General features: G+C 37.3%; 1 protein-coding gene across 11 annotated transcripts in view; it reads left to right on the top strand.

The window, feature by feature from the left end:
* The first annotated feature begins 1,711 nt into the window (after positions 1–1,711).
* Positions 1,712–15,500, top strand: part of LOC105487856 (parkin coregulated like) — a 45,432-nt gene continuing 31,643 nt past the window's right edge. For 3 of the 11 annotated variants that reach the window (XR_011620455.1, XR_011620456.1, XM_011751490.3), the window contains exons 1-7: positions 4,158–4,496; positions 5,866–5,936; positions 6,365–6,454; positions 8,133–8,200; positions 8,326–8,480; positions 10,590–10,657; positions 12,450–12,540. Coding sequence is in view for 8 of the 11 variants with exons in the window: in XM_011751490.3 (XP_011749792.1) it covers positions 8,149–8,200; positions 8,326–8,480; positions 10,590–10,657; positions 12,450–12,540 (366 nt within the window). In the remaining 3 variants the exon portion in view is untranslated. Of the gene's footprint in view, positions 1,775–2,672; positions 2,758–4,149; positions 4,497–5,865; positions 5,937–6,364; positions 6,455–8,132; positions 8,201–8,325; positions 8,481–10,589; positions 10,658–12,449; positions 12,541–15,500 lie in introns of those variants that run through there. The other 8 variants (XM_071092631.1, XM_071092635.1, XM_071092632.1 and 5 more) reach the window with 8 other exon arrangements.

Here is a 15,500-nt window from a genome sequence, read left to right as displayed (position 1 = left end):
AGCTAACAGCTGAATTTATTTGGCTTCAGATTGGAAGAATAGACTACCTCCTGGATAGTTAAAAGGAGACTGGAATTAGCTCTCAATGAGAACCTGGAAGGAAAAACAGACATGAGCAATCTACATGAATGAAGGATAAATGACTGAGGACCAGAAAGACCAAAGTATGTATATCCCAGCAGATGACAACAGAGGACCAGATGCCACACTCTTCCAAGCCTCATCCTGTCAACACAATTCCAAGGAGAGGAAGGGTAAGCTTCTTTCATGGAAAGAAAAGACATTTGTAAAAGAAATTGAATAGTACTGTGAATCATAAAGGAAGGTGTTAATTGCACTGGCTCTGTAGTCTGAGGTTCATACCCAATTCATATCCTTTACATTTGGATTGATCCTCAAACATCTAATGGTGTGTTTTACAAACAGTATGAACTCTCTAGCTATTTGACACATTTATTGACTTCATTCTATGTTTGCTCAACTCTCAGTGGCCATAGCTTTCTGTGCTCTCCAATACGGTAGCCACTAGCCATCTGTGGTTATTGAATATTTGAAATGTGGCTAGTATGGACTGAAATGTGCTGTACGTGTAAAATACACACCAGCTTTTGAAGACCTAGCACAAATAACAAGAATGTAAAATGTCACATTAATAGTGTTTATATTTATTGCAAGTTGAAGTGATAATATTTTGGACATATTGGCTTAATAAAAATATACCACTAAAATTACTTTCACATGATTCCACCTTAAAAAAATATGCCTACTGGGCAATTTAAAATTGTATTATGTGACTTGCATCACTTTTCTATTGGACAATGCTACCTCATATGCTCACTCATGTTGATTTCATTTGCTTTCACCTGAGGAGCCATGATCACTGCTTAATTTGTTCCATGTGCAAGCGGACACTCAATGACTTTATAATGATGATGTCTAACATTTCCTGACAAAGTGTGCTGGAAATTATACAAATTTCTTGTATCTCATTTCTCAATGCTAGGACTTGGGAATAATCATTGGGAATGATTGCTCTGTCTGTAATTAGTATAAAAACGAGGAGATTTTCTTTACAAGAACTAAGACAACATTTTCTTAAAAATGCTTGGTGGCTTAAATGTAAATAAATAAATAATGAATAATTTTTTCACAAGACAATGAGAACCAGGACAATGAGAAAAAAAAATCATCCTGAGTGGTTTATTTTGGTTAGATTTATTACCTAATTCATAATGTTATGTAATATGGAGTAACAAATTAAAAATAGGACAATTTGAAGAAATTTTACTTATAAAGGTACAGGGAATCACACAGACAGTACAGTAATCTAGAGATAGTAGCCTCTGAGATTTTGTGCCTAGAACTGAAGTTTGACATTTAGAAAGTTTCTGAGTCCATTTGGGCTGCTATAGTGAAATACCATACATTGGGTGGCTTATAAACAACAGAAATTGATTTCTCATGGTTCTGGAGGCTGGGAAGTCCACATCAAAGTGCCGACAGATTCAGTGTCTGGTAAGGGCCTACTTTCTGATTCACAGATGAAATTGTTTCACTGTGTCCTCACATAGTGGAAGGAGTGACAGTTCTCTCTCAGGCCTCTATTATTAGGGCACTAATTCCATTCATGAGTGCTCCAACCCTATGACTTCATCACCACCCCAAAGCCCCGCCTCCAAATACCATCACCTTGGGAGTTAGGATTTCAACCTATGAATTTTGAAGGAAGAGAAACAATCAGACCATAGCAGAAAGATGTGACCTTCACTTATGGGTATGACCAGCTTTAGGGAACCCCTTAAGGATAGGAGCAGGAGAATGAATACTCTGACTTCACTTTCCTCTAATTCTCTAATCTCCTATTAGTGTTCTTCAGCAGCCAAACCCAGTCAGAAACCAGAAGGCATTGGAGCCTTGTTGATATAGTTCATACCGATCAGCATCCCAGAGCAAATAACAGGACAAAGGGAAGAGTGTACCTATACAAGAGCAAACAGAAAATATATGGCATATTCTGTCTTTTCAGAATCATTTATCATACTGCTAGACAAATAGGTCACCTTCTTTCCCTCATCCCATTCTCTCTTAAATAGAAAATTAAACCTTAAAACCTGAATAGAAGACAAAAGTCCACAATCAGTCTCTGTTTCTCACACACTGTGAGCTTTCCTCAGAAGGTATTTTACCCCTATGGCCCAACTCAGTGTCTACATATGCTGACGGCTCTAAAATCCATAGCTGTGCGCCCAGGTCTCTTTCCTGCCCTCTAGACGAGCAGATCCAACTGTATGCTAGTTAGCTCCCGCAAGATGCCTCACAGGCTTGTCAAACTAGTGTATTCAAGAAAGCACTCACCACTTACTGCATAATATCCTGATAGAGTTGCAATGCCAAGGAGCATGTTTTCTGTTCATTGTCTAAAATGATGACAAAGTTTAGAAGAGGCTGTTTTAATTGTGATTAGGAGCAGCTTATACTAATTGTGGTTATTATAAAGATATGAAAAATCCATATCATTGTCCATGGTTCATACACCAACACATAGCATGGGACTTTTGCCACTTACGATGTCCTCTATGTTAGTCTTAATTTGCTTTCACCTGAATAATTGCACTAGTCAATGCATATTGAGTACTTCCTATGTGTCAGGTATTTGTGCTCTTAAATTTCAGCCTCACAAGAACCCAATGATGAAGAGGAAATGGAGGCTTGTAGGGGTTGTCATCCCCAAGGACTCATAGCTGATAAGGCGTGGAGGTGAGTTTTAGATAGCCGAACTCCAGAACGTATATGCATGTCATTCCTCTGCAATACTGAATACAAATCATTCTTACAGTACAGGGAGGAGGGGTTAAAAGGTCACGAACTAGGAGCTCTGCTGAGTCCAACACTGAAGATGCTAAGGGTAAGGAAAATATAATAGGTCTTGAGGAAGCTGGAGAGGAGAGATTATAAAGTAAAAGTAGCCGAAGATACAGGATACAAGATTTTTAAAAAATTGTTCTTTTCCTTTTAAAGAAAAACGTTAGTTAAGCATGCAGTGCGCTAGGCATTGGGGATAGAAAAGCTATAAGGACAATTTCAATCTAGTGAGAAAGAAAGGTAAATACTTTATAATAAATTTTAAAATTTAGATTTGTATGCAAGGTTCACAGAACATTAGAGAAATTATAGACAGAATTTATTCATTCATTTTATTCATTCAGAGGGCATTTCTTGAATACCCACCGCATTATGCTTGAAGCCGGAGAAACAAAAAGGGCAAAGATAAAGGCATTATCCTGAAGAAACTCACAGTCTAATGAAGATGCTTCTGGGGTGCTGGGCAGGAAGCAAGGATGGAGCTACACGAGCACAAAAGGATTACACAGCCTCGAGTGCTCAGATAATGCCACTTTAGTGTTACCTACGCAAAAAGTTAGGGCTTTGGGTTGGCAACAGTAGAGGATGCTACAGAGGAGTGCAGTGGACAGGTCCAAAGGGCTTGGACTTAACTATGACAACCCAAATTGTTGCTGGTGGAACGCAATGCAAGGGAACATGCATTTTCCTGCAGCATCAGTTCTGTTATGATGTGGAGCACAAAATCATGCTTTTTACTACTTAAATGCGGATATACTGTGAAGAATGCAATAACATATGAGATTCATACAATACGACAGGAAACGAATTTCCACAGCTAGGCTTATGAGTTAGCCAGATAGGACAGGAAACTACAAGAAAATCCCACAGCTGGGCATGCAGATGGCTGTGGCTTTCACCCCTGAAGACTCGGGGGAGGAGTTCACAGTCTTCAGCTCTCCGGGTATCTAGGGTAAGATAGTTGAGGAACAATGCGTATTAAGTGTGCGAGAAAAGCGTTTAGGAGTTAAGCGCATGGGTTGGAGAGAGGTTAGGGCGCAGGCGACTGGGAACCCGTCATCTTCCCTCTGCTCTCTGGACCTCTTAGTCGAAAAACATCCTCCACCAAGTGCCCCTTTGTCGCCAGAGACAGCGTCTGTAGTTCATGAGCTGCTCGCTGAACGCCTGGCGGCTGGTTGCCTGGGCAACCCTCTTTCGGGGCTCCTCCGCGACCTCTTACTATTGGTTTAGAAGACGCAGCGTGCGTCTGACGTCTTTGCGCGGCGCGACCAGATTCGGGGGCGGGCCGCGCGGAGCCTTATTTCCCCGAACGCCGGCGCTCGGTGGCAGTGGCCGCGGCTGTTGGCCCACCGAGTGCCGGGCATAAGCTCCCCCGGCCCCCGGTGGGGGCAGCTTGTGTGCCGGTCGCGGCGGGAGAGAGGCGCGGTAGGAACGAGTCCCCAGATCCGTGAACCGCGGGTACGGGTGTCCAGTCCGCGCTGTCGGCCAAGCCAGTTTGCTTCCTGATCTGTGGCTAGGGCCCTGGGACCCCGTTGCTAAGGACCCTTGAGATCGTGAGCACTTGGAGTGTGCCCCTCCTTTCCTGGGGTAGAGGGTCTGTCGAGAGTATCCTTCGTTAACCTGAATTAAAACTGGTAAACTCCTCCTCCCTCGGCCCATTTAAATAATCTGTTTTTTCTTTTTTCTTTTTTTTTTTTTTTCTGTGTCTTCCTCTTTTGCTAACTTTGATAGCATCCTGGCCCTGGACTGGTCTTTAAGTATCTAGAAGTGAGTGTAGGAGGGGTGGCTGGGAAGATGGAAAGTTGATTCTAAGACCCCTAAGCAAATTCTGCGACCCCTAATACTGGCCCTTTGAATTTGTGGTTAAACAAAGGGATTGGGATAAGTGACTGTTGGGCTCTGGGTCTTTTAGAATTTGACAGAGCTTTACAAATGGAACATAGTTTCTTTAGTGGGGATCTTACACGTTTGGAACTTTCTAGACCTGGATTAGAAAGCAGGAAAAAAATGTGGCCTCTGCTGACTAGAATTTTTTTAGTTCAGTGGTCTAAAAGCTGAGTACAGGAGAAAGTGCATACAGGGAAAGAAATAGGCTATATCAGCTGTCCAAACAATGATAGGAAGTACACTTTCCTACCATTGACAAAGATGCCGGCAGTCCCTTGTAGATAGATGACCTGTAGCAGCCAAGGAAGCTTTAAGGGGAATGTGTGGGCTTTGTAGGGTGGTTTGTTTGCTTTCTGATATTGTGACGTAGTTTAGTTCCAGGTTAAGTGGATTTATGGATTCTAATATCTATAATTAGAACCTTTATCTTGTTTTGTATAAGAATGAGCGGTGACCTTGATAATATTTATAACACAAAATAGTTCTTACTGCTTCGCTTCTTCCCATCACTGCCCCTTTACACCATCCTTCACATGTTATTTAGTGGAAAACCACTTGGAAGAAGAGTTAACCAAGGATACGATTTATTAAACTTTCTTTCACAACTCATACTCCAGGCTTGTCAGTGGTATGCTCCCAGGTGGTTATTTTTAAAAATTGACCACACTTCCAGTTGTCCCTTGGTGTGCGTGGAGGATTGGCTCCAGGACTCCCTCCCTCCCCCCAGTCTCTTTCAGATACCCAAATCCACCCATGTTGAAGTCCCCCAGTCTGCTCTCCGTATCCGTGGTTGGGTCAATCTATAGATGTCGAACCCGCGTATACGGAGAGCCAACTGTAATTTGTCCTTAAGGTAAAGGATAAAAAAGTGAAAAAGCAATTGCTTTGGAAAGAAACTAATACAGAATTTTGAAAGGGAATGTATACATGTTTGCATTACTGTATGTGTATTTATTGCTGAAAATTATGTAAGTATATTGTACTTAAAAATTGTCCTGTATACTCAAACTGTAGAAGCTCAATTTTCTAGCATGTTTAAGACTTTCAAATGAGTTTTGGTGACTTTCTGAACTCATTCAAAATATAATACAACACCTTCCCATTGGTTTGTTACAGGAACAACTTTTTGACGTGAAGGAAGATAGAAATTTAACTATAAAATTCCATCCAAAACTTCTACTGAATTGGTAGGTAGTATTGAAAAATGTGCATCATAATTTGATGTGGCTGCCTATGCATTTGTTATGTTTGTGGGTACGCATCTTTGCTTCGTGTTCATCTGTTGCAGCTGTTAACAATTGATGATCAAAAGAAACTGAACTCACCTGGTCTTCAAATTGATGTAGCCCAAGATGTTAAACCAAATTTTTTAAGAAGGAGAAAACATTTGGTCACACTGTTAGTAATAGTAATACTAAAGAACACTTTGTACCCTTGTAAAGAGAATTATAATAATAGCTAAGACTCATGTGGCCCTTATTGTATGCCAACCATTATAGAAATGTTGTTTTACATATATTCGTATTAGTCTTCATCAACACTTAAAGTAGTTCCTGTAATTATGCCCAATTATGGAGTTGAGGAAACTGATGTATTTTTTTTTTTTTTCCAACAGAAACTTGTGTTGTTCCCCTTCCAGGAGCTTCTCAAAACAAAAGTCAGGCACCATATTAAATACTTGTTGAATGATCACAGAAGTACGATAGTAGGTTAACATATTTGAAGCTTCTCTCAGCTTATTTTAGAATATTATCTGACAACTTTAATGAGATTTTAATTACCATAGTACTAGAAAATGCTCTGGGGATGAAGGTGAAGTGTGGTAACTGGGAAATAAGTCATCTGCTGGTAGTGGGATGAGATAAATGAGATCAATGTATTAAATCAAGGAAATTGAAATTATTCAGTGTGCAGAAGCAAGTTTACATTTAGTTTATCTTTACATGGTATCAGACTTTAAGCTGGTACATCATGTTTGAGATATCTGGCTATTTGTCCTCCTTTTGAGGATTTCTAATTTGTTAAGTGGATTAAAAGCATTTCATGTGAGGAATAATTTTAAAAAGTATCAGTGTTTATCCTGAGGAAGAAAAAATGAAGGAGTTAAGAGTTAATGCCATCAAATATTTGAAAAGCTGTCATTTGGAGGTGGAAGAGGACTTTACCTGTGTTGTCCTAAGGGAGGATCTTACGCTATACTTGAGAGGCAGTCATTATTAAAGGCATTAAAGTGAGACACGTGCTAATAGAGTAACTAGTTGTCATGGAAGTGAGGAAACAGAGTAATCAAGCAGAAATAAGGACACAGGATAGAAATCAGAATGCCATAGAAATATGCATTTGAAAAACCAAGATCAGGAAAGGCTTCATGTAAGTTGGGAATGAAGCTTGGCCTAAAAATACCAGTAGGCACTAGGGTATGAGTGTGTGTGTGTGTGTATTCCTTGCTAGAGATACACAATTGTAGAAATTGACTGGATTAGCTGGAAACCTTGGGATATGAACTAGAGTCCTCCATTAGCAGAAGAAAAGGAACTGTGTAAGGGAAAAGTGAACCAATATTCCGTGGGTGAGTAACTTGAGAGAGAATTTCATTTACTCCCCCAGAAAACCTTGATAGGCTTTTATTTCCCTCTTTAAACAGGTCAGGAAGTCGAGGTTTAGGGAGGTTAAATCTGCCTAAATTCATAAACTTCATAATTGGTAGAACTGAGATGTAGACCCATATTTGAGCCCAAAGCTCGCTCTTTGTCGTCACAACATGTAGCATTGAGTGTAGGAAATGAAGGAAAAGGAAACAATGGTGATTCTGGTTTTCAGTATGAGAACCAGAAAACTGGTGGTACCCTGGGCTAACAAGGGATTCATAACTTCAGTGTGACAGCCTCGGTGTTAGTTATATTAAGTTTAAGGAGCTTGTGATACATTGGACAGGAGAGTTCATTATGTCACTGGAAAAGTAGAGCTTGATGTGCACATGGTAACATTTGGAACTTCGGAAATAAGCCAGAGAAGGTGGAGAGGATGATAGGGGATGTGCCAACCGCTCCTTTCAGAAATCTAGTCTGTGTTTTCTGATGTGGCCAAGGATTAGAAGTGAGTTTCTAACAGTTTATTTTGACAATTTGAATGGAAAAAAAGTTGACTTTTGTACATCATTTTCTTGGAGAAGATTATTTTGCTGTTACTGATACTATTGAAGTTGACATAATTTCATGTTTTCTCATTAGTCTTTTCCAGTATTTTGCTCCATATCAACTTTTTTGTGTATCTTTTACTGTATTATATAATTGTATACTCTGTTCTGGTTTGGTCTTTGTATTGATAACAAATGCTCCTCCAAACAAATTTTGAAATCAACTTTTTTTTTTTTTTAACTGCAGGAGTGAAAGGGAAGCAATGCAGAAATCGGAGGGCTCTGGAGGTACACAGTTGAAAAACAGAGCAAGAGGTACAGAGCTTTGTGTTTTAAGTGAAGAGGCCAAGTTTGTTAATGGCACTTTATGTGTTACAGATGGATGCAAGGTGAACTTTATTGCTTTTACCTGGTTTTTATTGATGGTCTGTTTTGTCCAGGTGACTATGATCAGAGGACATCATCAAGCACACAGATAAAACACAGGAATGCAGTTCAAGGAAGCAAATCCTCATTGTCAACCAGTTCTCCAGAGTCTGCAAGAAAACTTCATCCTCGACCAAGTGATAAACTGAACCCTAAAACAATTAACCCGGTAGGTCCAAAACTACTCCTAACTCAGTAGATTTTTTAAAGGCATTTCACACAGTGTTGAACAATTCTGGATGCTGTCTTGAGTTTTGTCCCTTTGCTAGTTTTGAGCTAATGATGAGGAAGGGCCTGTGGTTATGATGATGAGGTACTAAGATAATCAGCCACATGTGGGAGTGAGTATGGAGGTAAGGAGACACAGAAGTTAACCTCTTTGGGTTATCGCATTGTCGTGCATAGAAAATTGCACTTTAGCTTTAGATTTTATTTGCAGTGTTGTTTTACTTCCCAATGAATAAACTTGTATTCAGTTGCCACAGAATGCTTTTCATGCTTCCATAGTTGCATAAAGGTCTCTGACTGTTCCTCTGTATTCTGTAAATTAGCTCCACTAGAAATCCTAATTGTAGTACTAGCCTCCTTTGCCCTTTCCTAACAATTTAATGAGATTTAATAGACATGGGATTTATGTAATAAAAAACAGAAGTGAACACACCTGTGCAACAGCACCAGGTGTTATTTGCCCCGTGCTCAACTCAGGGTGAGATATTAGTGATTTCAGCTTTCGAAGGGGATTGTGAGAGTGGCTGAAGCTCCTGACTGACTTTGATGGTAGGTAGAGTATGGCAGGTACTTAAGGAAGTAAGGGCATAGTGAGCTCTCCAAGATGGAAGGAGTGTCTGGCTTGATAAAAGAAAAGTGAAAAATAGTTGGAGCGGCTATGTTCCTTTGCTTCTTTCTGTAATCTTCAGTGTCAAGGAAATTGAATACCTGAAGAAGGCCCTAATAATCTTGTTGCTCTCACTTCCTTTGCTTATATTTAGTTGAGGGAGTTTGTGGTGACGCTTCAATTTTCTTCGTCTCTTTAAATAAGTACTTTTTGAATTAATAATATTTAATGACCTTAGTCCTAAGTTTTAGTAAAAATTGAGGAAAGTTTTGGGAAATAGTTAAATAATTTGACCTGAGATAAGCATGTCTAAGATATGTAAAGGCTACCAATCTAAAATGAGTTGGAAGTCAGAATAGTATTTACCTCTGGACGAAAGGTAGTAGGGATTTGGGAGAGGCAGTGGAGGCATCTGGTATGCTGGAAACTTTCAGATTTTTCAACTCTGTTAATAAACAGGTGTGTTCATTTTATGTGAATTCACTATTGTGATTTATGCACATTAATATTTTAAATATTTGAGTTAAACTTTTTGAAATGCTAATTCAGTATAGTATGGTATATAACATTAATGCAGAGTTGAACTATGGCCTGAAATTATTAAAAATTGAATGGGATAACATTTTTCCCTTTAGACTTGGTAAAATTTGGTTAAAATGAATAAAAGTAATCCATTCATAAAAAAATTCTGATTTTATGGGACGTGGAAGATGAAACCATGATTATCTCTAGAACAAAATAGAAAGGCAAAGGAATTGTTTAACATTTCAATCAGAAATGTAGTCTCTGTGGGTATTTTGAAAATTTAGGGATTATTTTCATGATCTGTAAGGGCCGAAAAGATCGTTTGCTTGTAGGTGGTAGAAGTAAAATATGTTGAGAGTATAGTACTAATTTGTCTTAATTTTTTCCCCAATATGTGGAGCACTTTTTTCAAATACATACATCTAGGCATATATTTGAGAATCTTCTCCATCTTCTATTCTCTTTTTTCAAATAACTTTCTTACCTAATATGTTTATTACTTGAAAATAATTTTTAAAACTTGTATTTCTTAGCAGAAATTGTAACTAGATAAGTGAAACAGTATTTATTGAGTATTTATTGAGTATTTTTTGCAGGAGGCAAAAAACAAATATACTTTTCCTGTACTTAACACCCCTTCTCCATAGAGTCCTCACCTTGAAGGGTCACAGTGGGAAGAGGGTAGAACTATCAATATGTGGTTTCAGCCGCCTTCAAGCATTCTGAATCGTTAGGGGAAAAAAGATGTACAAAGTGTAGTTGTGGTATTCTAATAGAGAATTGCCAATTTTTCTCAATTGTGTTGCTGGGTAGAAATGGTACACTTTGATACCAGCTTGGTGGTTTGAAAGCAAGATGGCTGTGTGCGTCTGACCTCAGAAGTATGGGTGATAGTAATATTTTCATTTTTTATTTTAGTTTGGTGAACAGTCGCGAGCGCCTTCTGCATTTGCAGCTATTTACTCTAAAGGAGGTATTCCTTGCAGGTAAAATCAATACAATTTGTAACTGACCAAATTATTCAAAATCATTGAGTAAAATCAATGCAGTTTAGTTTAAATGTATTGTAAGTTTTATTTACTAGTGAGGTTGAAATAAAGGTGACTGTATTCACACTTTCTTTTGGACTGTTATAGATCCCTGGATGTTGTTGAAGATAACCATTTTAATTCCAAAATACAGTTATTGGGATATATGATAAACCATCAATTAGTTTAAGAAATTTACGTAAACCCTTTTTCTGAAATAAGCAATTTAAGCATTCACAGGCTTGGGCAAGTTGCAAATTAAAAAATCCTATCTTGTTGGTAAAATGAAAGTTGTCAATTTAATGAAATTGTTTCTGTTTCATAATAAATACATATGGCCGTTTTTGCTTCCTTTTGGATATAATTCTTGCTGCCTTTCTAGACAGATGTCAGAACTATTTTTTTAAAAATACAGACTATGGATAATATATCATTTTATGATTTATTTCTATAAAGCATTTCTTCAGAGTGCATCCAGTTTTAGCCTATTCTAGATGATAGAAAATTTTATTTTGATTGTGGAAAGGATTACAGCATTTGTTTATTTTTGTTCCAAAGTTAAAGAAATCTAGTTTTTTAATGGTATTTTCAGATTTGGAGTGAAAAATAAGCTCAATAAATACTCTTCAGTTTATTGTTATTTCATATTTAGATTCTGATTTGAAACCCTATTTAAAGGTTCTTAACTCTCTACTCCCCACCCCTCAACAATTTATTGTTGCAAAAATGTAAAAACAATTTTACAGAGACGTCTTGCTCTTATGAAAATAAGCCTAAAGGAGTCAAGAAGTTGAGAACATTACAAAGGAGTTCAGAGAAGCATTTAGGTTGATGGATTAAGTTCACTATCATGATTGTGATAGTTCCTTGAGTGTATTTGTACATAGAAACATACCAAATTGTATACATTAAATATGTGCAGTTTATTGCAAATCAGTTATTCCTCAATAAAGGCTGTAATCCCAGCACTTTGGGAGGCCAAGGCAGGTGGATCACCTGAGGTCAGGAGTTCGAGACCAGCCTGACCAACATGGAGGAACCCCATCTCTACTAAAAAAAAAAAAAAAAAAAAGGCAAGCTGGGTGTGGTGGCACATGCCTGTAATCCCAGCTACTTAGGAGGCTGAGGCAGGAAAATTGCTTGAACCTGGGAGGCAGAGGTTGCGGTGAGCCAAGATCGCACCATTGCACTTGAGCCTGGGCAACAAGAGCGAAACTCCATCTCAAAAACAAAACAAAGCAAAAAAAAAAAAAAAAAAACAGTTAAAAGAGGCAGAAACCCTAATTCAGGGGCCACCACTTTGTAACCCTGAATGGGCCATTTTACCTTCCTGGCCTCAGTTTTCTTCTCTTTAACAGGGAGAAAACTTGGTTTTGCCTTCAGGTTGTTAGTGTTAGGGTTACATGATCTATATCTGAAAAAGAATGTTCCTTGTACAACATTTTAAATAATTACTACATTTTGTTTGCATTTTTTCATTTCTGTAGATTACCTACTGTGTCATATTACCAAAAGATATCACCTGGAACGTTTGCGTTAAGATTCACAGACAGCAACATGCTTAAGCACCAAAACTGTAACCTTAACACATGTGGGGTCACTTTTGCTGAAAGAGTAGGATTTTGTAGGATTATTGACATTGCTTTGTAAAATGTCCTTGTTCTAATATGGTTATGCTCTATGTTAGATGATACCTGCTTAATATAGAATTATATTTTTCTTGTTGCATTCACTGACTTTTATATTTTAGATTGGTACATGGTTCAGTAAAACACAGATTACAGTGGGAATGTCCTCCTGAAAGTCTTTCATTTGATCCACTTCTTATTACTTTAGCCGAGGTAAATATGCTATCTCTTCTATTAGGAAAAAAATGTTAAAAATTGCCTTAAATGTTACTTTGTAGCTGTCAGTAAATTTCATTCTGTGCTTTTGAAAAAGGAAGCACACAATAGGCATTGAAACACCACACCCCCTTAGGAAATAATTATGATTCTTATATAGTTATTTGAAATTGATTAATCAGCTTCGTAAACATGGAATTAGTCTGCATAGGGATTTATAGATAACTGGATGAAATATTTGTACTTATTTAAAAAAATACATGGACTCATAATGAGGAGAGAGATTTTTTGGTGGTAGTGAAATCAGGGAAACATCCGGGATTAAACTGAAAACTGTCAGATAGTGGTAAGTGGTTCTGTGTACAACCAATCGTGTTGACATGATGTGTTTCTTAGGGAATTGAGACTATCTACCTAAGTGTTCTTTTGGAGAACACTCCAGCTCTCTGCTTTACTTGTACATTTCCAGTACAATATCATGGAGGTAGTTTTAAGTTTTATAGGCTATTTAAAAAAAAAAAAAAAACTTTTGATAGCTTTCTTTATATAGTTTAACATTTGTGTCAGGAAAAATGTTGGTGGAGTCTTAGCTTCAAGTGAATCATTGCTATCTTCTATGAATTTTATTCCTAGAATTAGAATCAGAAGTAGAGCAATGAATTAACCAGCTGTCTTGTATTTAAACTTTTAATTACTTGCCTTGTTAAAAGTTAAGGATCGTTTTGTTGTCATTAGTAAGAACCAAATGATTCGAATTTGGGTGATATTAGTAATAAAACACCTGAGTTCTTTCACTGATAGTTTTACTTAGATTAGTTACTACTGTGTAACTTACTCTATAAACATGGCAGTACCTTTTTAGGTTAATATCATTTGCCTTTCCTATAAAACCTGTGGGGAGGACCAAGTGGGAGCAGAAGAGAAAAAAGTAATTTTTCCAATTGAGATTCTTTAATTAAAATGAAACATCAAAGTCTCTAGTTCCTCCTTTTAATTTTCCAAATATGTTTACTCTCTTAAGAGTAAACTAACCAGTTACTAGCAAAAACTATAAGTTTTTGTTTTTCTTAATTTATTGCTCAGTATTACAGGTAGTGTATTTTTACAGGTAGCCTATTTTGAAATTCAGTTCTGAAGTTGGCATTAAAGGTTAGATTGGGTACTGTGGCTCATGCTTGTAATCCCAGCACTTTAGGAGGCCAAGGCGGGAGGATCAATTGAGCCCAGAAGTTTGAGACCAGCTTGAGCAACATAGGGAGACCCTGTTTCTACAAAAGAAAAAAAAATTCACGTTAGCCAGGCACAGTAGAGTGAGATGCTGTCTCAAACACACACACACACACACACACACACACACACACACACACAAAATTTGTGATGTTTCCTTAGTTCTTATTTAAACTTTAAGCCTTTTGTACCAGGTAGCAAACCATGTTTTTGTTGTTGTTGTTGTTGTTTTTTGTTTTTTGTTTTAGACTAATCAAAACTGGTGATAGCTTGGAAAGTGTACTGTAGCTAATCACATTGTACAGGGAGTGCTTTAATTTGGGATATCTTTAAAGGGACTCTAACTTCTGCTTAAAGTCAGCTTTTTATGTACCTATTGTCCAAATGTCAATGCTTTTCTTTCTGTATTGAGTATATGTTTCTCTTTCTCCTGGCCTCATTTTCTAACAGATAAGTAGTGACAGAAGAACCATGGCTGAAATCCACTTCAGCTTTTAATCTGAGAGTTATCTCTAAAATGAATAGGATACAGGACACTGCTAAGATGATAGAACCTGTGATCCAAAATGATACCCATGTGCTTGGCAGGATGGTTTTCAAAAGCATGACACCTTTGAGGAAGGGAAATGTTTCATTACTATTGGGAAGCAGATATTTAGGTCTGAAGGACAAATTAGTTGAAAATTAGTATTTCTAAGCATGATTTTGCAGCTGATGATATTTATTCACTTCATAGATAATTAGTCAAACTGAAGGAGTTTACTGTTGATTTTGTTTGTTTTGCTTTATCATTTTGAAAAAAGTCAGATGGCCCTTTTATCTTGACTCACTGTGATTGGTAAAATCATAAAAGAGTCCTAGCTAATTGTTTCTAATGCATTTAGGGTGAAAGGCATAGTGAGAGATGATCTGCAGTTTTTAAAAAATATTTTCATACTGCATTTCAGTATTACAAATGATATTTAAAATCTTAATATGCCTTTAAAATGCATATAGTATAATACTTGCTTTCTAAATATGTTAATATAAAATACTTAAATATGAAGGAAATTTATTTTAGAAACTTATTAAGTCATAAAATCACTAAATGTAGTGGGTCTCATAGCCGTGCATTCATAAAGGAGTGGTTATAAACAGAGTAATATGCTCTGCTTTCAGAAAGTGTTTGAGTGTATGTAACAAAATGTTTTTATTATCCTAGTGAGTTTCCCTTCTTTTTTCTGTATTTTCATTTACCTTTCCTTTTCCTCCTTCCATTTCCTACTTTTTCCTTCCTCCCTATTTTCTCTTTCTTTTTATATTTTTTCTTGCCTCCCCTGTTTTTCATTTCTTTTCTTTTCCTTTTTCTTATTTTTTTCTTTCTCTTCTCCCTTCCTTCCCTTCTGTGGGTAGAGATTACTCCTGTCTCCTGTACGGCTGGCCCTTCCTATCCATGGGTTGTACATCTAGGGTTTCAACCAGCTGCAGATAGAAACTATTAAAAAAAATACAGTGCAACAATAAAAAATACAAATAAATACAATATAAAAATTATTTATGAAGCATTTGCATTGTAATAGGATTATAAGTAATCTAGAGATGATTTAAACTATATGAGAGTATGTGCACATAGTGTGCTATTTTATATGAAGAATTTTAGTATCCACAGGTTTTGGTATCCATTGGGATCCTGGAACCAGTCTCCCTTGGGATACCAAGGGACCCTTTGTCTCACAGTTTCTCAGTGTAAC

This window comes from Macaca nemestrina, chromosome 3, assembly GCF_043159975.1.
Source record: "Macaca nemestrina isolate mMacNem1 chromosome 3, mMacNem.hap1, whole genome shotgun sequence".
In the NCBI taxonomy this organism is placed as follows: domain Eukaryota; kingdom Metazoa; phylum Chordata; class Mammalia; order Primates; family Cercopithecidae; genus Macaca; species Macaca nemestrina.
The sequence above is the reverse complement of the archived record's forward strand: the minus strand, read 5'-3'. Positions and strand labels throughout refer to the sequence as shown.